At 47.5% G+C, this 23,160-nt stretch overlaps 8 protein-coding genes across 8 annotated transcripts; 2 read left to right on the top strand and 6 right to left on the bottom strand.

Moving 5' to 3' along the window:
* The first annotated feature begins 54 nt into the window (after nucleotides 1-54).
* On the top strand, nucleotides 55-2,520 carry F4817DRAFT_330545 (uncharacterized protein). Its single transcript, XM_049302404.1, has 2 exons — nucleotides 55-277; nucleotides 342-2,520. The coding sequence occupies exons 1-2, from the start codon at nucleotides 148-150 to the stop codon at nucleotides 2,411-2,413; spliced, it is 2,202 nt and encodes a 733-aa protein (XP_049161228.1). The 5' UTR covers nucleotides 55-147; the 3' UTR covers nucleotides 2,414-2,520.
* A 162-nt stretch (nucleotides 2,521-2,682) lies between these two features.
* F4817DRAFT_330542 (uncharacterized protein) lies at nucleotides 2,683-5,606 on the bottom strand. Its single transcript, XM_049302403.1, has 3 exons — nucleotides 4,839-5,606; nucleotides 4,292-4,684; nucleotides 2,683-4,240 (listed from the first exon to the last, which is right to left on the bottom strand). Exons 1-3 carry the CDS (start codon nucleotides 5,192-5,194, stop codon nucleotides 3,121-3,123), a joined length of 1,869 nt encoding a protein of 622 aa, XP_049161227.1. The 5' UTR covers nucleotides 5,195-5,606; the 3' UTR covers nucleotides 2,683-3,120.
* Nucleotides 5,607-5,693: 87 nt separating this feature from the next.
* Nucleotides 5,694-8,417, bottom strand: F4817DRAFT_23851 (putative histone deacetylase A). The gene is made up of 4 exons (XM_049299002.1): nucleotides 6,720-8,417; nucleotides 6,606-6,669; nucleotides 6,292-6,556; nucleotides 5,694-6,234 (listed from the first exon to the last, which is right to left on the bottom strand). Exons 1-4 carry the CDS (start codon nucleotides 8,276-8,278, stop codon nucleotides 5,921-5,923), a joined length of 2,202 nt encoding a protein of 733 aa, XP_049161226.1. The 5' UTR covers nucleotides 8,279-8,417; the 3' UTR covers nucleotides 5,694-5,920.
* A 1,714-nt stretch (nucleotides 8,418-10,131) lies between these two features.
* Nucleotides 10,132-11,382, bottom strand: F4817DRAFT_357288 (uncharacterized protein; the record flags this gene model as incomplete). Its single annotated transcript, XM_049305899.1, has 2 exons — nucleotides 10,132-10,581; nucleotides 10,639-11,382. 2 exons carry the CDS (start codon nucleotides 11,380-11,382, stop codon nucleotides 10,132-10,134), a joined length of 1,194 nt encoding a protein of 397 aa, XP_049161225.1.
* Nucleotides 11,383-12,929: 1,547 nt separating this feature from the next.
* On the bottom strand, nucleotides 12,930-14,486 carry F4817DRAFT_23809 (Brix-domain-containing protein). The gene is made up of 3 exons (XM_049298997.1): nucleotides 14,273-14,486; nucleotides 13,973-14,205; nucleotides 12,930-13,894 (listed from the first exon to the last, which is right to left on the bottom strand). Exons 1-3 carry the CDS (start codon nucleotides 14,395-14,397, stop codon nucleotides 13,326-13,328), a joined length of 927 nt encoding a protein of 308 aa, XP_049161224.1. The 5' UTR covers nucleotides 14,398-14,486; the 3' UTR covers nucleotides 12,930-13,325.
* A 415-nt stretch (nucleotides 14,487-14,901) lies between these two features.
* On the bottom strand, nucleotides 14,902-16,693 carry F4817DRAFT_330534 (ras family protein). The gene is made up of 6 exons (XM_049302402.1): nucleotides 16,379-16,693; nucleotides 16,084-16,330; nucleotides 15,989-16,001; nucleotides 15,533-15,922; nucleotides 15,395-15,475; nucleotides 14,902-15,313 (listed from the first exon to the last, which is right to left on the bottom strand). Exons 2-6 carry the CDS (start codon nucleotides 16,102-16,104, stop codon nucleotides 15,183-15,185), a joined length of 636 nt encoding a protein of 211 aa, XP_049161223.1. The 5' UTR covers nucleotides 16,105-16,330; nucleotides 16,379-16,693; the 3' UTR covers nucleotides 14,902-15,182.
* Nucleotides 16,694-18,391: 1,698 nt separating this feature from the next.
* Nucleotides 18,392-20,309, bottom strand: F4817DRAFT_330527 (NAD(P)-binding protein). Its single transcript, XM_049302401.1, has 2 exons — nucleotides 18,892-20,309; nucleotides 18,392-18,835 (listed from the first exon to the last, which is right to left on the bottom strand). Exons 1-2 carry the CDS (start codon nucleotides 19,736-19,738, stop codon nucleotides 18,702-18,704), a joined length of 981 nt encoding a protein of 326 aa, XP_049161222.1. The 5' UTR covers nucleotides 19,739-20,309; the 3' UTR covers nucleotides 18,392-18,701.
* Nucleotides 20,310-20,698: 389 nt separating this feature from the next.
* Nucleotides 20,699-23,106, top strand: F4817DRAFT_330525 (uncharacterized protein). Its single transcript, XM_049302400.1, has 4 exons — nucleotides 20,699-21,636; nucleotides 21,701-21,907; nucleotides 21,979-22,256; nucleotides 22,315-23,106. Exons 1-4 carry the CDS (start codon nucleotides 20,852-20,854, stop codon nucleotides 22,959-22,961), a joined length of 1,917 nt encoding a protein of 638 aa, XP_049161221.1. The 5' UTR covers nucleotides 20,699-20,851; the 3' UTR covers nucleotides 22,962-23,106.
* Nucleotides 23,107-23,160: the final 54 nt, after the last annotated feature.

The following is a 23,160-nucleotide window of genomic DNA, read 5'->3' as shown; positions in this document are numbered from 1 at the left end:
TGCAGATATTGTGCAGTAGCTCCCGAGTTATGTAATAGTTTCGTCAATTTCAATATGAGTTTATATCTTTTTTTTCTTCTTGTTACGCTTCTAACCTAGCAACTTCATCGTCGTAGCTGGGGAGGGAATATATCAGTGTAGAATGGAATGGGCACGCTCCACCATGTTCTGCATACAAGTGCGAGGGCGATTACCGTCCCCGAGTTCATGGACGCCGTGCGCGCCACTTGTACTCCTCGGTTCCCTTATGCCAGAGGGACGAGCCATAGGCGAGTTGGTGAGTTCTGAAATCATATATCATATACTCTAAAGGGGACCGACAATTCTAACAAGCTTAATAGCCATAGCTGTGAGTGGAGGCGTCGATTCTATGGCCCTTGCCTTTCTCTGTTCTCAAGTGCGCAAGATAGACCCCGACTTCAAGATCTCTGATAATCCTGTATCTGGATTTCGGGGCATCGTCGTCGACCATGGCCTCCGCCAGGGGTCTAGAGAAGAGGGTCTCGCTGTCCTTAAGGTTCTCAAGGATATGGGCTTGGTTGATGAATTGGTTGCTATTAATTGGTCCAAGATACTTGGCGATTCTCAGCTTCCAAAGGACTTACCCAACTTCGAGAGCGTCGCGCGCACTCAGCGGTATAGGAAGATTGGAGCTGTATGCGCCTTTCGAAACATCGGGAGTCTTCTTCTAGCGCACCACGAGGATGATCAGTATGAGACCGTCCTCATGCGCCTGCTACAGGGACACGGCATTCGTGGCCTACGCGGTATGAGGTCAGCCTGCGACATTCCTGAGTGTCATGGCCTTTTCGGTGCTGATAAGAGTGGTTTTGTGGATGATCAAGCTCGCAGCTTTCCTTTCTACAACCTGACCCCTACTAGGAGACAGCGGAAGCATATGCGACGAGAGTTCAGGAATGCTATTAGTAACCTCATGGCTGAGGAGGAAACGGATGACTGGGCCTCGACTGACTTCGATATGAAGGAATTCTATCAGACGAAAGACATTCCAGCATTTACACCCAAAGACCTTGCCGTCGAAGATGGTGGAGTTACCGTCTACCGACCCCTGCTTGAATTTAGCAAGGACCGTCTGATCGCAACTTGTTTAGAGAACAAGGTTCCTTGGTGGGAAGATGCCACCAATACGGATCATACACTTACGATGAGGAATGCTATCAGGCACCTATACAAAGGTTACACCCTTCCTAAGGCTCTACAAAAACCAGCGATCCTTAATCTCTCGAAGAGGTGTGAGCGGAAAGTCCAGGCTCAAGAGGCTGAAGCGAACAGATTGCTGAGACGGACCACTATTCACGATCTTGAGCTGCTTGCCGGAACTGTGACGGTCCAGTTTCCGAGATTGGAGCTGCGTATAGCGAGGAGAGATTCTCGCTCGTACTTGCGACATCGAGCACAATTGCTGAAGAAAAGGCAGATTGCCGCTATCCTTATACGCAAGATTCTCTTGCTAGTCAACCCAGAATCACAGCCACCGCTTCTCTCGACCCTCGAAAATCACGTTACGCGCCTCTTCCCGTCTCTCGCTCTCCCTGAAGAGCTACCCATGGCTACACCTCCAAAGGCATTCAGCATTTCCGGCGCTTATCTCGTACCAGTCGAGTCTAGCCCTGGCGGCCCGGCCTCCACGGGAGCAATGAATCAACAACTAAGCTGGTATATTTCGCGCGCACCGTACCCTTCAATACAACCGCTTCCAAGCTTCCGCACGCCGTACTGGGCTACCAATCGCAACAAAAAGGGGCGATGGCTGATGTCTAGCTGGATGGATTGGGCGTTATGGGACGGCCGGTATTGGTTCCATATCAAGCACCGATTCCCCTATCGCGTGCTCATCTTGCCATTCTTGAAAGAACACGCCAAAGCCTTTCGCGAGCAACTCCCGCCCGAAGACCAGAAGCGGCTAGCTACACTCCTCAAGCGCTACGCCCCGGGTAAGGTCAGATACACACTCCCGGCTTTCTACCTCGAAGAGCCTCTCAGCCTCCTCGACATGGAGAACACCACCCCGCGGCCCGGATACCCGATTCTCCCGTGGAAAGTGGTGAGTACGGATAGTAACAGCAGGGATAATGAAGGTGGGGTCGAGAACGAGAGCGAGAGCAGCGAAAAGCAAGAACCACGTTCTATGCATCCCACGATCCTAGATACTTCGAAGATAAAGCTGCTTGCTCTTCCCACGCTGAGGATCCAGCTCCCAGCGCTTGACAACTGGATGTCGTACGAGACGCGGTACAGGAAGATAGATCGCCAGACACTGCAGACGGCGGGGACGTTTCATAGGGGCTCGTTTGCGGGGCCGCGAGCGAGCACTTTGCGGCTGTCGAAGAAGGGGTCGGAGGTGAATTCGCGTAGATATTTGGGTAAACGGCGAGATAGAGGTAGAAGCTGAACTGGCTTATGTCTCGTGTCTTGATGGTATATAAATGTATAAAATTATTATATATATATGTGTGTGTGTACCATACCTTACATAATATTTAATTGCGGTTTTCGTTGTCTCTTCGCACGATGAATTCTACGTAGGTCTATTTCCCGATCAACGACTCACCTCACCTCTTGTAGAATAAACCCGATTAAACTGCAATCCATGAGACGGACATACTACACCTATTATACTTACTAAAACGCAACTCCTTATGAATATTAAGATTTGATTACTCCGCATTAATAAAATAATCGATTTGGTATCATGCAATACGCAGCTAGCTAGGTAGCCTCTAAACAACGAGACATACAAGGTATCTTTCTACCTTTTTGTAGTCATATGGTACACGGCAATAGTAACAAAGCGAACTCCACGCCTTTCCTAGACGCCTGTCTATATTGATGCAGTTCTCCTTGGTAATCCACTTATGTCATCGCGGTTGGGAGTCCATAGACAGACAGACAGACAGATAGACAAGACAGTCTTTAGACATGTAACTCAACAATAGAAGTACACTCAAAGAGCCTCGTCTCATCCCATCTCTGCATTTGCGTTCCGCCCGTTTCGTCCATGCTAGAACTCTTTCTTTCGCCTGATACACACCAATAATTGGAACACCTTAAAAGACCTACCCTTCCATTCTCATCCTTATCTCCGGTTCCGTCATTCTACTAAAACGCCGCACCTCCAACCCCCTCGCCCGCAAACTTCTTCACGCTGTTCTCACTGAGCTCTATTCTCAATTCCAAGACCTTGGCCTCCCTTTCAAACTTATCCCATAACGCCAGGCTCTTTCTCAACTTCTCCTCCTTAACATACTTCTCCGCACGCAACTTCTCTTCTTCCTCTTTCAGCTGCAACGTGTGGGCCTGGAGCTCGGGCATCACGCCTGTTGTCATGGCGAGGTAATGTGGGTCCATTTTACCTCCGGGAACGATAGGTGGTAGAGTCGCAAGAAGTTGCTGCGCTAGGCTAGGACGGGTACTCTCGGCAGCTGGGCCCTTGGGTGGGTTGAAGGGTTTGGCTTGGTTGACGGGGGTTGTGGGAACGGATTGCGAGGATGGGCCTGCTCGCGGGCCGGTGGGGATGGTATTAGAGATTGTTGTTGCTGAGGCAGGAATGGGACCTGCGGCTGGTGGTAGATTACGGCTTTGAATCGTACTACCCCAGCTGGGTCCTCCTCGACCGCCTCGACTATAACCGCCTCCTCGTGTGGCAACGTAGCCTCTAGGACCTGCCGGCGGGGCACTAGGGCTGATATCGGGTCGACTTGCTACTGCGGGAACGGCTGGAACTGGTCTGGGGGGCGGGCCTATCGCCCCGGCAGACTGGCTCCCGTAAGCGCGAGTATCTCTGGGACCGGTGGGAGGTGCTCGGAGAGCGGCAGGGCCACGCGGAGGGGATCTAGGTGTAGCACTGGATTCTTTCGGAGTCCCCTGAGGACTTCGATCTCTAAGTGGTACATTATGAGAAGATCTAGACAAAGGTCTGGAGGGTATGGGAGACTCTGGATGTGATCGATCGTCGCGACGAGGAGGAGGAAGAGGGTGGGGCGAAGATCTACGGGATGTGTCCCGAGACGGAATTGCTGAAGAGATTGCAGAGTCGCGTGGCGGGGAAGGACGTCTGCTATGCGAAGGGCCGTAGCGATCGTCTCGTCGATCCGGGCTGCGGGTGCGGGCTCTGTAGGTACTAGCCCTCGGAATGGGCGGGGGTGAACGTCGGAGAGGCGACCTTTCTCGGACGCGGTCTCTGTCGAAGGGAGATCTCGATCTCCGTCTGTATGGAAGACTTGTTAGGGGTATAAGATTAGGATTGTTAATCTGGGGTGGTGGTTGGAACCTTGCGTCATAGCCCCTTCGCGGAGATCGCAAACGATCTCTATCATCCCGTCTTGGTGAGAACCTGCGCGGCGGCGGACTTCTTCGAGGCGGACTACGTCGGGGGGGAGACCGTCGTGGAGGGCTTCGGCGAAGACTACGGCTCCTATCGCGTCGTCTCCAGCTGTCACCCATATCTCTAGTATCTCGTCGGTCTCTGGAAAGGTCTCGGCGGTAGCGATCAGCGCTTCGCGAGCGACGTCGTGGGGATCGACCGGGCACATAACGGTCGCTATCTAGAAGTGGTGGGCTACGGCCTCTTGGAGGGCTTCTAGCCCGGCGCGGAGACCGGTTGGAATTGAACGGGCGGTACGATTCACCAGCGCCATATCTAGTGACCTCACCGTCATCGTACCTATAGGGATAATCATTATCTAGTTAGCACTCTATTTCCCTGACCAATTCCGAAGTAGGCTGCGATAGTTAGGTTATAGTGACCAAGCAATTAAGCTTTACGATCTCATAGTTGGAATGGTAACGATATTAATTTGATTAAAGATTACCCTTACCTTCTACTTCGCGAATCGCGATCCATCCCCCGATGAGCGAACGCGCCGTAATCGCGTGGATCAGACCGTGGTGCGAATAAGATATCTCCTCGAGAAGAACCGATAGACGGAAAGAGTTCAACTGCTTCCGGAGGATTGCTTGTATGAGATGTATCTTGCAGATAATTCCTAGTTTCGAGTTCCTGGTTTGGGCCTTGCTGGGAGCCCTGGGCGGGTTGAGGATTAGGATTAGGCGGGAGGTTCTGTTGGATAGAATGGGAGGGTAGTGACTGGTGCCAATTGTTCTGTACTGGAATTCTTCGGCGTCTTGTAGGCCTTGCAGGGGCATCTTTACGAAAACGTTGATTTCGATCCATGTTGACCAATAGTAACACCTTGATACCGGAGGTTTAATCTGCCTATCGCCGCCTGTACCCACCGGGAACCTAATAACTTAGGGACCTAAGCTGCTAAAGGACTAGCAGAGGTACCTAAGGCAGGTAAGGGGTAACCTTAAAGGATCTAAGCTAACCCCTTGGGTCGATTTAGTAAAATGTGAATGGTATTAGTGAAGGCGAAGAATCGAATGGATGAGATGCACGTAAAGAAGTTGCAAGTATACTGATAAGTAGATGTAATTGTCTGGTGGTTTCGCGAGTGGGTTAAGTAGAAGCTTTCAAATGGAAAGGAGAGGAAAAAAATGAAAGCTGTTTAAAAAGAGAACTTTGCGAGTTTGGTAGCTGCAACCTAAGTACCTACCTAGGGCAGGTACGTTGTGGTATCGCTCACAACATATGCAACAACCAATATGCTGCTGCAGCTCTCTTTCCGTTGCGTAGCGGAAACACCTTTAGGTAGGTACTTTCGAGACGCTGATATTGATAAGGACAACCAATACATTTGTAGCCTCTTCATCTCTTAATTTCCTAATCTCCTACGTAGAAAAATGAAAGCTACGGAATCGTTGCCTAGTCCGCAACCACCTCTAGTAAACAAGTACTTCCTCTTCGAACCTTCGCATCTTCGCACCTTCGCACCCTCTCTGGTCTGATATATACAACCAGCTGCTCTAGACAGCTACAATTATTCTGAACCTCTGGAATCTATTTCTCGTCCTCCGTGGTATTGCCGCTTCCATCTTGACTACACCTCTCGCCGATGAATTGATACACCTCTTTCGCGTGTGCCTCCATCATCCGGTTGAGCCCAACTTCCGGGCTCCTGTGTACCCCCCCGAAGCGTTTCTTTAGTACCTTCTTTGCCAGATCGTCGTCCTTCCAACAAGCATGGTCGTTTGTGACGTAGACTAGCGAGTTCTGTTTATACCAGCTCGACAGTTCTGTGTCAGTTTCCGATTTCACTGGTCGTAGGTTACCCGTTACGAAATTAATCACACCCGCGATTCGATTTTTGCAGTCTGCAGCCTCGTCAGCACCAAAAGCTCCTTTATAATGACTCTAGTCTCTGTACGTACCTCTATTCGTCAGAAGGACCTTGACGCCTAGGTATGCATTGCCTACGCCTACAATGAACAGGTCTTCCACATCGTAGAGCTGAAGATAGTTATCCCATATATAGCATACCAGTTCCTGGATCTGCCGTTGCAAAGTCTTCTCGTCTGCACGGGGAGTAAACGCGTCGATGTCCTCAGAATGAGTAATGTAATGGGGAATATTGGCGTCCATAATACCAAAGTCATTCTTGTGAGCCCAATCAACATAAGACATAACACCATCCAACTACCATATATTAGCGTTTGCTCTCACAATTTGAATAAAGCCCACTTACGATGAAGCCGTTATGAGGATCAACTGTGTTATCGATAATATCTGGCATTGCCTTCAACTCGGGACTGAGTAATCTGTTAGTAGAGATAACGGAAGTTTTGTGCGTGCTACTTACGGATCATGAATGACGAATATAATTTTTCTCTTGGCTTGCAATCCCGGCGTGACAAGAACCTGGTTCTCAAACGACTTGTAGAGGACTTCCCTTTGAATGAAGAGGGGGACCATGGCATACTTATCGGACAATATCTGCCGTTGATAACCTCGAATAACGTCGTGTAAACGAGAAGTGTTATCTCCCAATTCCCGGACCTCGATTATCCCAGGTCTCATACATTCCCAGTAGGGCGCTTGGACAGCTTGAACCTTTGCTAGGAGTCTTGCTGCATCCTTATTGAGGGGTGGTACGCCCATCTTTGGTGGCGGTTCTCCCATGAGTGTCCGGGCGACAGCTAAAGCTGAATTGGAAATTGCCTTCAAGTTATAGCCTCCTTCGAGGCATACAGCTACCTTTCCGCCGGCAAGGGACATTAGCATGTGCGTCATATGTGCGTAGCATGGTGGTGTGACAAAACATCCACCCAACTCGTCACCATCGGCCGCATCAAAGCCAGCAGAGATAATTACCATGTCCGGGTCGAATTCGCGAGCAATGGGCATTACAATCTTCTGGAAAGCGGCGAGGTATTCGCCATCGCCCATGCCTTGGGATGGCCAGCCAATGTTCACGTTCTTCCCTTTGCCTGGACCTTCGCCGACTTTGTCTATATCTCCGTCGGGTATCATATCGTTATCTGGTTTTCCTGGGTAAAAATTGCCATCTTCATAGACGTGGAGGGATATATATAAGACATTCGGGTCTTCGTAGAAAATGTTCTGAACGCCATTTCCGTGATGAACATCCCAATCCAAGATGAGTATCTTGCGGCAAGTGTCTGGGTACTCATCTTGACAGACTCTGGCGCCGATAGGGACGTTATTAAAAAGGCAAAACCCCATAGGTACATCACACTCGGCATGATGACCCGGTGGCCGAATAATAGCGAATGCGTTCTTCACTTGTCCAGAAGCAACGTTCTTACAAGTCTCCACACAACCTCCTGCTGCAAGTAGTGCTGCTTCATAAGACATACCACCTACGTACAGAGAGGCTCTCCCTTGGTCCAGCTTATGGCTCAATGATCGTAACTCTCTTGTGGACATCTGGGAGAGATTTTGAACCCAGTCATAGTGCCTTGGGGTATGTACCGTGCAGATTTCCTGCTTCGTGGCCGGACGAGCTGGAATCCTCCACATATATTTGGTCGGAGCTTCTCTCAGGATATCAAGAAGATCAGAATCGGGACCCGCGAAAACGAGGCCAGCTTTCTTAAACATCTTCATGATCTCCTCGATTCTCCTCGGGTCTTCTGGATGGTGTGGTGAGGGCCCAAAATCGGCATTTGCATGGAGCTTCATCCTGTCATCGTAACAGCATCCCGTGGGAAGCATACCTAGCCGGCGCATAGATTTTATTGTTTCGTCGGTTTCACTAAATTCGTCGCTCTCGTCCATGTCCAGGTTCATGCCGTTCGTGGCAGAAACGTCGCCGCCTTCCTGCCTTGTCACAGCGACGACGTGGGACTCGTCAAAGCCATTAGGCGCATCAGTCATAGACTGATCCTCACCTTCCATGTCGGCGTCAAGCCTAGCCGAGTCGAAGGCTGCGCCTTCCACTCGGCAAACCTCAAGTAGTGTTTGCCAGACTAGAGAAAGAAACACGACTGCCGGCTTAAGTCAACAGATTGTTAAGCTTTACCGACAGCACAGGTACCCAGCCGTGAGAACTCAGGACAGTACCGCGGTGGTTAGCGTGGATATGTCTAGGCCTGGCAAGCGAGATTTTGGTTTAGATTCCTCGAAGGGGTGGATGATTCACATGCCCATAGCAAGTTGTGAGGTTATTGCCAAAGATGATGAATGTTGACAATGATCTGTTAATTTGTCAGCTAAGAATGTATATCTCGATGCACGAAAACGGTGACAAGAAATAGTAGAATCGAGATAAAGTAAGAAAATAACAATGTAATAGAATTAGCTAGATGCTCTTGATACAGGACTTATACGGCAAAGCATAAGGTAAGATTTACTTGATGATTCTAAAGGGAGCTTCGATGGATCCAAAGAATAGTATCTTAATTCAGGTCTTCGTGTCCTTCCTGCGTATTAAATATTCTTACTACACGAGAAACAGCTCTATTTTAAGGATGATACAGTAAATATAGAAAATATAGAGTGGAGTGATGGTGTACTTACACTGGGCGAATGTTGCTTGCTTGCTTGAACAGCTCACGCACTACTTTACTTGACGGAGAGTATGAGACGATGCACCTCAGCGTCTCCGCAACGTGGCATAGACTCCCGCAATGATGAAAAGGCGTAGAAACCGTTAATTAAAAACTTGCCGATGAGTTCTAATGACCTCTCGTAGTGGTTTAGGTATGCTTGGTGTGGCTGGTAGGTGGTACTATTAGATGTTATTGTGTTATTGATATGCTATGGTAAGTAAACTTGCCTAGGTCAGTAATCTTTTTGGTAAGTTCTAAAGTTGGGGCGCGGCGTATCGGATCCAGATAACCCCGTTTTTAACACAGACACCTGTATTTAGGTACCTCCGTAGGTGCTACTTGCCTATAGGTATCAGGAATTCAATTTAGGTACATAAGATACCTTTAAAGATGCCTTTATTTACACATGCACTTTTCAGTAACTACGGCGACAAATTTATTTGACCTATAATTAAGTAGACATTAAGGCAAGATGAAAAGAAGACCTTGAATTACGAAAACGCAATGTATAATATGTACCTATCAGTATTCTAGGAAATTACGAACCGAGCTCGTCTGTTTGACTACAGTACCCGCCGCGATGCTTTGGAAGCCCAGGAAAGTCTTGACCGGCTCCTTATGCTTTCATGCCTCCGAATATTTGAATAGAATACCTTCGCAGAAATCGTTTGAAACAGCACAGTATCCGGGTGACCAGATACTTATACCTCTAAACGTACAAAGAGAATATTAAATGTGAGACTAATACGTATTCATCTCAAACTGACCATACTCTTCCTCCTCAGGATGCTGTGACATCGGGCAATACAACCCATACAGATCCGAAATCCTAATCTCGTGCCCTGCGACCGTTGATACGTCTTTGCACTGCAAGGTGTGAATAGAAGGAAATTAGTGATAGGAAAGAAAAAGAGAAAGATCCTATATAATATACAAGCCGGAAGAGGAGACGCCTCGCGCAATGCATATGTAACAAACCCCCACGATTTCTTTGTAGCGGTTCTTCGTAGCGGGCTTGAGCAGTATTGCAATCACTGCCTTTAGCTACCCCCTGGACCGGCTGAGAGGCAATTGTCCTATCCTGAGCTACTCCGCGGCAAAAGGAGAGTTCTGCGGTAGGACCTGGGAAGGGGTAGGAGCCATTTGCAATTCGACAATGGTCTTCTTGCATCGATGGCACCGACGACGTTGATCCTGACCCTAGAATGGAAAAAACGTCTCCGTGCCATCGTCTCCTCGGGCGACAATCGATGGTGAATCGAATGGAAAAAAGGGAACATGCGCTGGAAGCGGAGGTACCCGTCCATCCGGCCAGGCGTCGTCAAGCCATTTGGTATCGTGTAACTCGCTTGGTCGATCCTCGTCCACAATTCCAAATTGCGGCATGTCTGCCCAGGACTGCACATCTCTGAAGATCTTGCGCTCCCCGAGAACTTTACTCAGTGAAATAGACAAGGTCTCGGAATCACGAGCAAAGTTTGGCTCTATGTCGGATACTGAACTGATGGTAACAGACTTCTTCCAGTTCGCGTAGTGGCTGAGGTAATAACGAAGCTGCTCAGGATCAAGCTTCATATAAGTCTTAACAATTTTCGCGTGGCGGCGGCCTTCGCCAGCTCCCCAGGGAACGAGCTCGACGCTATAGCCTTGCTATAGATTAGTTAGTAAGTATATTTCGGTAGGATATAATTTGGGACGAAGACTTACCTTACAGTGGCAAACTTTCTCGGGAGATGAGCAAAGGTCCTTGCTCACTGTCTCTCTTACCAGGCGCCAGAGGTGCCAAAGCTCATTAATTTCGCTCGTTGGCATGAGACGAATATGGTGGAGTCGAGTATCAACCGTCCATGTGCTTGGCTGAAAAACGCTAAATCGGTTAAAGGTGCTTCCATGGTGATATTTCGCGTACAACCACCAGCGAGCAACAGCCTTTCTCACCCGGGCTACCTCGCTACCTCGTAGACAGCGACGATCCTCTGAATTGTCCCTCCAATGAAGTCTGGGGTATTTTTCAACCCACCAGTCAACCACCTTCGCCATGTTCCAAATTTGCTCGATATCCTGGGTCGTGAGTGTATACTTCGGGACCTCAAGGGGCCGCCTGTTCGGAAACTCTTGAGAGGCGCCACCGAGTTCCATGAGGCTTATGGTGAAATTCTCGCGAAGATATTCGATTATACGCGGACAGAGCATAAACTCAAAATGGGATTCGTCTTTGTGAGCGGTGTAAGTATAAAGAAGGATGTTGATCTCGGGCAGACGTTGGAGGACAGTAATCAAAATGGACTCCTTGCTTCCCTTGAACACAAGAAATAGCCGTTGGCTCGAAAGAGCAAGGTTTGAGGCATCCAAGGGAGATAGCAGCTTCATGATTTCGAGTATCAATTCATTAGGTATGCTATAGAGCAGGGGTTTGCCGGAGGGCTGGAGGGTAACATTGGCGGATGGCATGTTGAAGTATGGACTTATTCGCAGATCTGAGTTTGAATATGCGAATGGAATTAATGACCAACTCCAGTGGATGATGGATTAGGCTTCTGATTGAACTGTAACAGAATGAAAGTAACCCCTTGAACAGTTCTAGATGCGACCGAAGTGCCACTTTTGCAATGCGAACCCAGGATAGGCGAAAAAGTAACAACAGTTTTGCTGATATGCTTAGTGAAAGTTGCACAAAGTTCAATGAGGGAGGATTGAGGTTTCTTGAGTAACAAGAGGCCAGCAATGTGCAATAGGTATCAAATCAAGAAGGCTATGATTCGTTGATACTAGTTCCGAGAATGACCTAAATGCCTTGGGGTGCAACCAGAGTTGAGTTTTGCCGACTGTAGAATCTCCTGAGAGATCTATGTGTACTCGAATTGAACAGGCCAAACATTCAAAATGCCTCTAAGCTCTATATGGTGCCACTGTAATGAGTAGGAGAATAGAAAGACAATACTGAAGTAGTAGAGTGGGTGGTGTGAAGGCAAGTGTAAAATTAGTAGAGATGGACAAATAAAAGAGGTGGCAGTAAGCAAAGCATTAAATCTGGGAAAGTAGCAGTAGGAGATTCCGTAATGGAACTATTCTGCGGATACTCCCTGGCGATGACAAGTTTCCGGGACGGTTTGCGGGCCTGGCAGTAGAAAGTACCCAGGTAGCTTCAGAGGTAGTCAAGGCGATTTAGTGTTGACTACCTAGATACAAATTGACATGGACGGGGGCCCTTTGCTAGAGCGAGCTGTTAAAATACTGGGCAATCTCTACTAGCTACGAATCAGTCAGTGCCCATACGTGATTCGAAAGTGATTGAGACTTACTCTAAACTGAGCTGTCCGAAGTGTTATTCTCAGGAAGACCGACGACAATGCAGTCTCTCTCCTTCTTAGCAACACCGTTTGTGTACTTAATGCTTCCCTCCCCTTAAAGGCGTTTGTCTCACTGGTGGAAAGGAGTTCACGTCTAATGTCCTCCTGAGACGTAATCTCCTAACAATATATCGTTCTCTCTTCACACCTAGGAGTTGAGACTATTTGACTCCTTAGCCAGCCTGATACTAGGGCTTCGACAGCTCTCTTTGTCTGTCGGCACCTAGCACCCCTTGGTCAACACAGGAGCAGAGAGTTATTCAACTCAATCCGCGACAACCCCTCCTTTGGGGCTATTCTGAATAAGAATAATGAGCAGCTGAACCGCATGCCGCTGAATTGGGTACGCCATAAAGGCGGACTCATGGCGTGGTAGTTCCATATTGTTGCTTGATCGAAAAGGAAGAAGTAAATTACGCGACATCAACACGACCTGACTTCATATATGTACCTGGCTGATGTATCCCCCCTGTCTCGATGGACTTGCCCATAGAGCTTGGATGCTGGTTTCGGGCCGAGGTTTTGCCTAGCGCTAACTCTATTTAATCATACTTTACATACATAGTTGTGTAGTGGTCCGAGCGTCTTATAGCATAGAGAAAGAGCTATATAAAGTGCACTCATATCTAAACCTCTTATAGGTAGGTAGATATCTTAATCTACTTACAAAAGGTTAGAATATGATAGGTTTACAAATTTAAGACATCTACGGGTAAGGGGTAATTATAGTCATCATCCATCATTATCTTCAGCTAGTAATGCAATGAATAGTGACGGAAGTTATCAAGGTGGCTTACCTTAAGGCTTAACTTATGCTGGAATAGGAAGCTAATAAGTGTGAATTTCAGCAATAATATCATAGCGTACCTACCCAAGGTATACAGAGAGAATGAACCACTAGAAGATATTCACATTATCATGATAGAGGCTAGCTATTGCAGGGTATTATTTCAGCTCAAAATTAGCATCTTTTGCTAGAGAATATCTGAAGATACCTGGGTGTCATAGGAACGCCAGAACGCCATTGGTAGTAAGTTACAACATCTAAGCGAACAGTTCCTTCGTATCCAGCGCATCCACCGGAGCCTGCTTGCCATTCGTCCGCAGTCCCAGATCCCCCTTCTTCGCGAGCCTCTCCACGTGCTGCTCTGTACGAGTATTATGCTTCGTAGCCTGTCTCCTTCGCAAGTCGGCTCGGACTTGGTTCGGCGAGACGAACTCTTTGTTCTCGTAGATGATCGGCCCGCCGAAGGAGCCTTCCTGGATGACGATAGGGGTGAGCACGAATCGGGGGCCAATTTCAACCATGCTGACGTCGAGCTCCTTGTTGCGGCCTTTAGTAGGCTTAGCGTCTACCTCCGTCTCCCCGTCCTGCACCTTCGGCGCCTCTGACTCCTTTACTTCGTAGTTGCGCACCCATATCTTTCCATCTGCGAATGTGAACCCCATAACGCGATCTATGAAGGGCTTAGATTTCCTCGCGCCTTGTGGCACACCGAATGTGTGGAGGAAAAGCTCCTTGATGACTTGTAGGTAAGGTTCCTTATCGAAGGCGGCGTCGAAGGAGAGAATTGGTCTTGAGCCCTTCAAGCAGTTGCCCGTGAAGTGCAGCTCTATAAGAAAAAGAGTTAGCAATGAAACATCCCCACCCGAGAAGAGGGCCAAAGAGGACATAAACAGAGTCTACCAACCTTCCATTGTGTGTAAGTTCTGGAGGTGCATCTTGACCGTTGGGCCATTAGGAACCTTGCTCAACCACACGTACAAATCCTTGCCTTTGCGCGCCTCGAAGAACAGCACATTGTTGCAGTTGTAAAGTTCCGCGAGCTCGTTGAGCTGGTAAAGCTTCGACTTCGTGTCTAGTTTTGCGTCCTTCCGGCCATGGGGGAGCATAGACGCAAGGTCATTAAGTAAATGTCGATGTCTGCGAACAAAAGCTGTTAGATATTTCTCTGCGCAAGCGGTCACGAGCTTGCGGGTTGCGAAAATACCTGTATGTGACACCTCTGGAAGATAATATTAAAACTCTTTGCTTATTCTTTCGGACGCCATTGGCAGGCGCTTCGGCCTTCTGGCTACTAGTCCCCTTGGACAATGACTTGTATACGGCTGCCATTGCTCGGTCAAAATTTGCGATGCTTAAAATGGTCGCTGGATCATGTCTTCAATTCAATTCAATTCGCGATTCGAACGGGAACTTTTTTTCTGCTAGGCTTATCGATAGATGATAGCGGGGCCGGAGCTAAGACGAACCATCCGCGCGTGCGCGTGGCTTGTGTTGTACCTATGATGATGTACCTTATCTACATGCGTGGTAACTTGGCCGACTGCCCGATTACATGTACGAAATCTATGCTGGTAACCGTATCCATTCACGATCGCCAAGCTGCCAGCAAGGATTATCTAAATAAGTTTGATATCAGATATGATGAATCCGTTCGAGGGCGAGCTGTTACCGAATAGAAAGACATAAACGGCTTACTTACAACTTTTCTTCTAGAGCATGTGATCCTCGATCCAACCTATCGGTAAGATGAAGAAGCCACATTGATTAATGAGACTACGGCTGGACATTACATAGTTAGTGAACATGCACAGCAAAGAGACATTCTTATATTAGTAGGGGCAAGAGAAAGATAGCATTTAGTAACTACGTCGGGTGTGTTAGATTAGACATTGTCCGTGACCCCTAGTTGTCAAAATCTTAGGCTACGGCCACGAACTTCAGTAAAAGCAGGAAAACAAAACAAGAGAACCATGTCCTGTGTAAGGTCAATATCCCGAACCCCCATGACGCATCACCCTATCACAAGTGTATTCGTTCCGGGCCATACGTGACGCCATATACGTAATGTCATATCAACCGTATAACCGTCGTATCATCTCGTCGCGAGTATTGAACTAACAGCACTTCCCGCCCTGTTTCGCGGCATCGTCAGGAGACTTGCTCAACGAAATGTTGGTGCCTGCCATCGGAGCTTGGGCACCCTCGCCGCTATCCAACGCCTTGCTCGAAACGATGCGGTAGATTTCTAAAAGTAAAATACGTTATTAGTATGTGGTTGCCTTAACTAGCGCTTGCGTAAGCCAAATGTGGCAAAGGGGATACTTACCAGTAAGGATGTTCTGGAAGGCAAGCTCAACGTTGCTGGCATCGAGAGCAGAAGTTTCTATGAAAGAGAGGTGATTCTCGCCTAGAGATCTCGTGTCAGCAATTTGGGCATCTTCAATAAATTGAATCGTAGACATACTGGCAAACGCCTTGGCCTCCTCCGTAGGTACTGCTCGGAGGTGCCGCAAATCGCTCTTGTTTCCGACCAGCATGATGACAATGTTAGCATCGGCGTGGTCTCGGAGCTCCTTCAACCATCTCGTGACATTCTCGTAGGTCTGGTGCTTGCTGATGTCGTAGACAAGGAGCGCACCGACTGCACCTCGGTAGTACGCAGAGGTAATAGCGCGATATCGTTCCTGGCCCGCAGTATCCCAGATCTGCGCCTTGATCGTCTTAGAATCGACTTGGATGGATCGAGTCGCAAATTCGACGCCAATCGTCGACTTGGAGTCTAGATTGAACTCGTTACGGGTGAATCGACTAAGTAGGTTGGACTTTCCGACGCCGGAGTCTCCAATCAACACCACTATAATTCCATCTCGTCAGTAACTATTGCTTCAGGAGCTCGAGTAGTCGGCAAGGGGGTTCGCACCTTTGAAGAGGAACTGTAGTAAGTATTGGTTAGCTAGATCTTCTAAGGACCGTCTAATAATTCAAGATAGAAGGAAAACAATAAGTAAGACTTACATCATATTCGTCGTTGGCCATGTTGGGCGATAAACTTGCGGTCGAGGTAAAGTACTGTCAAAGAGAACAGGAGAGACTGTAGCGGCGGTGATAGATAAAAAGGAGCTAGACCGTGGGGCCTATATGTGATGCAACTATAACAAAAGGTCGAGGTCGGCGCTATGTCCAGAGTCTAGAGTCGAATGTTGTTAAAATCTCTACGGGCACTTCCCAAATCTCTTCCGTTGTCACGGTTTCGGTTGGTTGCCTGGAAAGGTTTTAGATGTGTCTTGTAGATGCAGACAATCGAATATACCTGAGTAGTGGAGTTGTGAATGGGGGGGGAATTAGGTACAATTGTTAAGGCAATCGTTAAGGCAGGCGGTCGGATTGCTGCTAAAACTGTCAAAGTACCTTAAGTAAGGCAGGTGTTATCCAGCTGTTAGCAGGGCTCGAAAGTGCGCTAGGAAGTATGCTAGGTTACAGTCGGTACCTAAAGGTCACCTACGGTCGGGAATTGTTGCACGGTGTCAGGAGTCAAAGCGGATTAGACTGCTTGCGGGTGGGGATGTATCACAATAGGAGGCGGTGCAAAAGGCAAGTTAAACTATTCGGCACGTGATTAGATATACTCCACTCAAGTACCTAATATCTTGTCTTTGTGGATTTATATAATTTCACGCGTCAACTCTAGTTACCTACCCATTCCCATTCGTCTATCCCAGGATATATACAAATTTCAGTCAATGGGCACACATAAACGTAGTCTCTTTGTCAAACTACTACGATCTCATAGTTACGGTACTAGAGATAAAGGGTTATCAATGAACTATATTCACACTATTGGTGTTTGTAAGGCAATACGTTCCATGAGACCTACAAACTTTAAAGTCTTCAATTCAGTCTCCTATTAATTTAACAAGTTCAAACAAGTGTTCAAAACAGATCCTCCTTGCTAATAGAAAGTTATATAAGTGCCTCTCATAAAAGATAGAGTAGATAAACACGTCTACCCCTATAATCATATCTCATCACCACCTCACAAGAGAATGTGTATGAAACGCCGCGGCCTTCCACCTTAACTTCCCTTTTACCCACATCTCAGCCCCAGCCCCTTAGCCCCTTAACTCTAGCACTCCGCAACTAATCACTCGACTAAATTCATCTTGAGAACAGCTCGGAACCGATGTCGGCCACTCATCATTACATCTAGGAAAGTTAGCATGATGCAGCAATATTATTATACGGGGAACATATGAATACCCTAGGCTTCCTGAGCCTGGTCCAACGAGAACGTCTCAACAGCGCATCATATGCCATGGCGATAAGCAAACTCAATAGCTTTTTCTGAGTCACGATTATTCCCTACGGGCCACGCCTATACCGAGATTCCGCGTTGGACCATATCGATATGGCTAAGCGTCATGTCCCCGGGAATGCTTAGGACCACCAGTTTACCCATAACATCGAGGCCCCGGATTAGTGGCGTAAAAGACTCGCCAGCCAGCCGTAGTGCGTTGAAAACAGTTGAACCTGCACATAGCAAAGGAGCAGCTTATGCTCGAAGAATAGTGTACTCCGCATCTATAAAAGGCGTTAGTTATCGTTCTCGGATCGGAACCGAACCAGATGGCGGGGGCGCTTACATCCTCCATTCCAATTTATACCATTTGCGATAGGGTTATCGCACATCTGAGGCCAGTTCTGAGAGCACATATCACACGGCCTGTCGTGGTTAGCCTCATGATGAGTCAATATAGGGTAGTACTAATTAGACTACTTTTGGTCTTTTCCTCCGTCTAATAGTTGCTTAATCTCCAAATATGATCTTTCCAACTTTCAGCTAAGGGGTTTGATATGCACGTTGGTGTACGCTGATAAAGTTGAACTGTTTTGATTGTTTAGGCCCTTGCTATAGAGATGAAAAGGTAAGCCCTAGTCGTCTAGTTTACCAAGGTAGGTAGTTCCACGTTGTTTAGATCCCTGTATGATGTAAATTCCTTTAATAGTGATACTATTCAACATATGATAGGACTTAATATATTTACTATGATAACTCATGTCCGTATGTCGGCATAGCCCATACACACCCATAGGTAGATACCTACCGGTAGACTTAGTCACACCATAGCATTGGGTTAGAGACAGGGAACTGTAAGATTCTGCATATTCAGCCGTAAAGATGGAGTTCTCCGCCTCCGAGGCTGCGAAGCCGAAGTCTTAGAGAATTTCGAGGGCTAAGTTTAGATTTGGCGAGATGAAGTACCCGCTTCGGACTGCCGACTTCAAGCTTAGTCGGCTACTCTTAAGATAAGAGGTAATTGACATATCCGCGTAGACATATTTGAGGCTTGTTTCATAGAATATCGTCCATACAAAGTCATTACGCATCATCCTCAATCATCATGCTAAGATCTCTTAGTCCCTATTCTATAGAACGTTCATCGTTAATATCTAAGACTCACTAAACCTATCCTTCAACATAATGAAACGGCTGCCGACAAAAGGCATAATCCGTATAAACTAGGAATAAAACTATAGCAGTCCAAGCACAAGAGAGATCTAAAATCCATCCCATTATCCCTTACGTCTCTTCTCCCAATACCAGATTAATCCAAGCGCAACCCCTTAAACATCAATCAGAAATACTTCTTAACCTGCTCTTCACTCCACTGCCAGAATTCCTCCCCGATTCCACTACCGCCTTCAGACTTGCTCTTCGATGCGTTGGACATCCCTTTCGAGATTTTCCAGATCCTTCCCCACGGGGCAACTAATCGCGATCAGCTTAGCTTCTATAAGTGGCTATTAATGGCTAGTGGTACTTACCGAAGACGCCAGAGTTGTCGGAGGTAATATGAGGCGAGAGTCCAGCATAAAGAGCCGTGTACGCGCCATAAACAACCGGGTAGAAAACCGTCTTCCGGAGGAAGAAAGTTGTGATAGGCCCCTGAGTGCGCCACAAGTCCGAGTCGAGATTTCCGGGATTCAACGAGGCGGCCAGCACACCATCTGCCTTGTGGCGTTTTGCGTATTCGGCAGCGTGCAAGTAGTTCCCGAGCTTGCTGATGCAGTACTTTTCCATCTCTCCTAGCTTCTCGATGTTGTGCACGCCCTTTAGGAAGACCTTGGGGTCTATATTCAGGGCGGCCGAGGACGATAGCCAGATTGCGCGAACGCTGTTGGGAGGCGCTGTCTTCGCTGTTGACACTAGGATCGGCGTCAAGAGTTGTGTCAAGGCAAATGTGCCGAGACAGTTCACGCCGAACTGGAGTTCGTAGCCCTGCTTCGTTTTGGATCCCTTCTCCGGGTACGCGACACCGGCGTTGTTGAAAAGTATATCAAGTTTTTGCTCTCTGCTAAGGAACTCCTCAGCCGTCGTCTTGATGCTCGGGAGGTCAGCTAGGTCGAGGCGGATATATGCCAATTCGCCTTTAGACCCGGGAGCAGCGGCCTTGATGCTGTCGATGGCATTCTTCGTCTTCTCTTCAGATCGTGCCATTAGGTAAACCGTGGCATTCTTGGAGTAGAGAATTCGAGCGATCTCCTTGCCGACACCAGTGTTAGATCCCGTGACGATGGTGACCTTATTAGTCAAATCCGGGACATCCTTCTCTGTGAAAGTTGGCTTTCCAGAGAAGAAAGCCTGTTTGAAAACAGAAGATAAGTCGGCCATTATGGGTTATTCGTTTTCTTCCGTCCTTGCAATGATGGATTTGATTATGTTGGTGAATATTATAGATATATGTAATGAGATGAGGCTATATCGTGTTGGTTGTGGATGAAACTGTGGTATTTCAGCTAAAGAGTTCTTAATGACGATGGTCGTATATATATAAGAACTAATGTCATGCCGCTGATCCTACGTCGGGATAATCCCGCGGGGTTTAACGACTTGGGCCATAAAGGTTTATTCGCAAGAGAAGGCGTTTTCGGTATTGGCTTTTATGTGCGATATCGTTTCCGCCCTTCTCTTCGAAGTACATTAGGCGCAATTAAGAGGGCATATGTTACCGATATCTAATTCTAGAACCCATATCAATCGTCAGAATCGCGTCAAAAAGATGCCCCATTCTGATCATGTAACAAGAGTATCTTATACTATAATATCGATAACTTCACCATTTCTCCATAGAAATTTATGAAGTATTCCTTGAAATAATGATTTTAATAAGACGCTTTTCATCATTTTTATTCTTGTTGTTTTCGTTGAGAAAATAGGTTTGAAAAGGAGTACATTATTTGCTTCAATAAGAATGGGGCATATTTTTTGACGTTATTGATATTCTAATCGTATTGTAGATTAAAAATTCACTATTGGCACTAAGATAATCGCGGGTAACTAGTTCCTATGTACCCCTGATAGTAGCGGGACTAGTACCTTTTTCAATGTTGTTACCTTAGGTAGTGTCTTTTACATAGGTTAGGCAGGTAGGTATTTCCTTTATTCTGTATTCATCTCAACTAGAAGCCAAAGTCATGAAAGTAGGAGTGATGGCCTCGAGTAATCCCGCTGGACTTTCCCAATGCCGGATGATTACATCATTATGCATAGGCCAATAAGACATGTACTTCGTACTATACGTGTTACGACGAAACCCGCGGGATTATGCAAGAGTCTTATGTAAGACATACCATTCCTAGTCGCCAAACCCGCGGCCCTCGACAACTTACACCTTATTGTCTCGTGTTACGACCAAACTGCCATTCCGGGGGTTTCATGCTCTAGGTAGTCTTGTTCAAGTCCGGTATCCGTTAGCTCTTAGGAAGAACCCGAACCTAAGATCAAATGCCACCCGGTCCAATAGCAGGTCCTTCAGCGGCGTCATGCAGTCCGGCGCCTTACGGCCAGGCTTGCGTTGCCTGCTCCCGTGCCAAATGCAAGTGTTTCTATCGGTCTGATGGGTCTTCCTGTGAGAGGTGCCATCGTCTTGGAAAGACTTGTGAACCAACCTTAACTGCTCGCAAACGGAAAGCCCATACGCCACCTCTCCCACAATCACCCGTGCAACATCCGCCTCCAGCTGGTAGCACTCGACTTGAGGAGAAATTAGATGAGCTTGTAAGCCTGTTACGCTCTCAGGCAGCTGAGAAACAAGCCCAACAGCATACGCCAGAATCCTTACCCGGAGGGGCACTCGCTGGTTATACTGATTCCATGTCTCCAACACCTGTATCTATACCTGTACGTGAGCATCCGGATATCGCCATAGACACCACTGCTACTATCGTACATCTCTTACGCCCCTCTACTCCTACATCACCATCCCCCATATTCGATGATGTGTCCGTTCATAAAATATCAGAAGCGGCCGCAGAAGAACTATTAGACAGCTTTCGTAATGCCTTCATTCCCATGTGTCCTGTTGTTTATATCCCTATATCAACGAGCTCCGCTGAGCTGCGCCGTGAGAGGCCTTTTCTATGGCTTGTCATTATGGCCTTGACCTCCAAGATGATCTCGCAGCAGTTCGCAATGGCGGATACAATATGGCGCATTATATCACACAGAGTAGTTTTGCAACATATAGTTGATATGGATCTACTCCTTGGCATCGTCTGCTTCGCTACTTGGTCTGTGTCCCGCGGCCTCATTTCAAATGACTAAACTGATAAGTCAAACTAACCGACTTGAAAGGTCTCATCACCTCAAGGAGGATAAACCATTTATGTGTATGCTTTCTCAGTTAGCCGTATCACTTGCCCTCGAGCTGAATATACATCATGATACGCCGACGCGGCCGCTGCGGCGTAATCGATTCCCAACTCAACGGCCCGTAGAGCAGCGCTCTCGAACTATAGAAGAGCGTCGGACCATGCTAGCTGTCTTCCATCTCACGTCTTCGTAAGCGTTGTCCTTATATGCATGCCTAAGAATAAGGCTTTCTAGCTGCCATACTAACCTAAACACGCTAGTACATGGTTAACATACAGACAAACGGAGCCTCTTCGTTGGACATCATACTTGGATGACTGCCTCCGTATCCTCGAAGATGAAAAGGAGGCATATACCGATATCTTTTTGACTACGCAGGTCAGGTGTCAGATCATTTCGAACCAACTAACCTGTTCTTTCGGAAACCAGCCAGCGGGAGTAGAAAGCCCTAAAGCAGCATCGACCGCTCTGATTACAGCCCTGCTAAGAGAACTTGGCAATATTCGACGAAACTTGCCAGCCGAGGTCGAATCAAATAGTTAGGAGACTCTACCCTATCCTTCGGTAGTTTATTAAAGTCTAACAACTATCTTTAGAAGCAACGCAGTTCTACTTGTGCTTTGCGGAAATAAAAATTCGAGAAACAGTGCTTTACAGACCTAGGATCATAGACCAGACAGGCGCTTCGCAGTTCCAGCGACTACAAGACCTAGACATAGTTTTAAGCATCGCGGAGCGATGGATATCCATTTTAAATGCCCTGCCCTATTGCGAGTGGCACGGCATCACTGCCGATCTCTTCACCCAGTTTACCCAGTACCTGGTAGTACTGTTCAGGCTCCAAACCCTTGACGAACCCGGCTGGGACCAGGACGAAGTGAGGCGAAGAGCCGACGTCTTCGGTATTATAGACCAGGCCTGCATAGATGTCGACCGCGTCCCGGTGTCGCTGGGCATGGTCGACGCCGAGGGTCCGCGCAGCGGATTCTTCTTCAAAATGTCGCGTCTGCTCCGGGAAGTAAGGGCGCTTTTCCTGGCAGAGATGCCGCAGAACACGCAGCTAAACCCTGCTTTCCCCGCCGCGGATAATATGGCTACGGGGGATGGTGTTAATACCGGCGCTGGGTTTGGGGAAGACATGTCTCTCGCGGATGAAATTTATTTGAATGCGGTACAAGAGGATATTTTGGCGCATATATGGGATTTTAGGCCGGATGGTTCTTACATGTCTTTTGCTTCGTAGACTGATACCAATATAGGGGCTATGTTTGTATTGCAATACTATTTATTGGAATAATTCGTGTAATAGACTTTCAACGGTCAACGCCAACACTCTTCTTGTCATCTTACTCCTTACTTATATCACATTATAGATTCTAAGCCCCGTACCCCTATTTTCTCTAGCTCTATTGGTAAAATCCTTACCTCGTAATGTTCCTTCA

Source organism: Daldinia loculata, assembly GCF_022478755.1.
Source record: "Daldinia loculata strain CBS 113971 unplaced genomic scaffold F4817scaffold_11, whole genome shotgun sequence".
NCBI lineage: Eukaryota > Fungi > Ascomycota > Sordariomycetes > Xylariales > Hypoxylaceae > Daldinia > Daldinia loculata.
The sequence above is the reverse complement of the archived record's forward strand: the minus strand, read 5'-3'. Positions and strand labels throughout refer to the sequence as shown.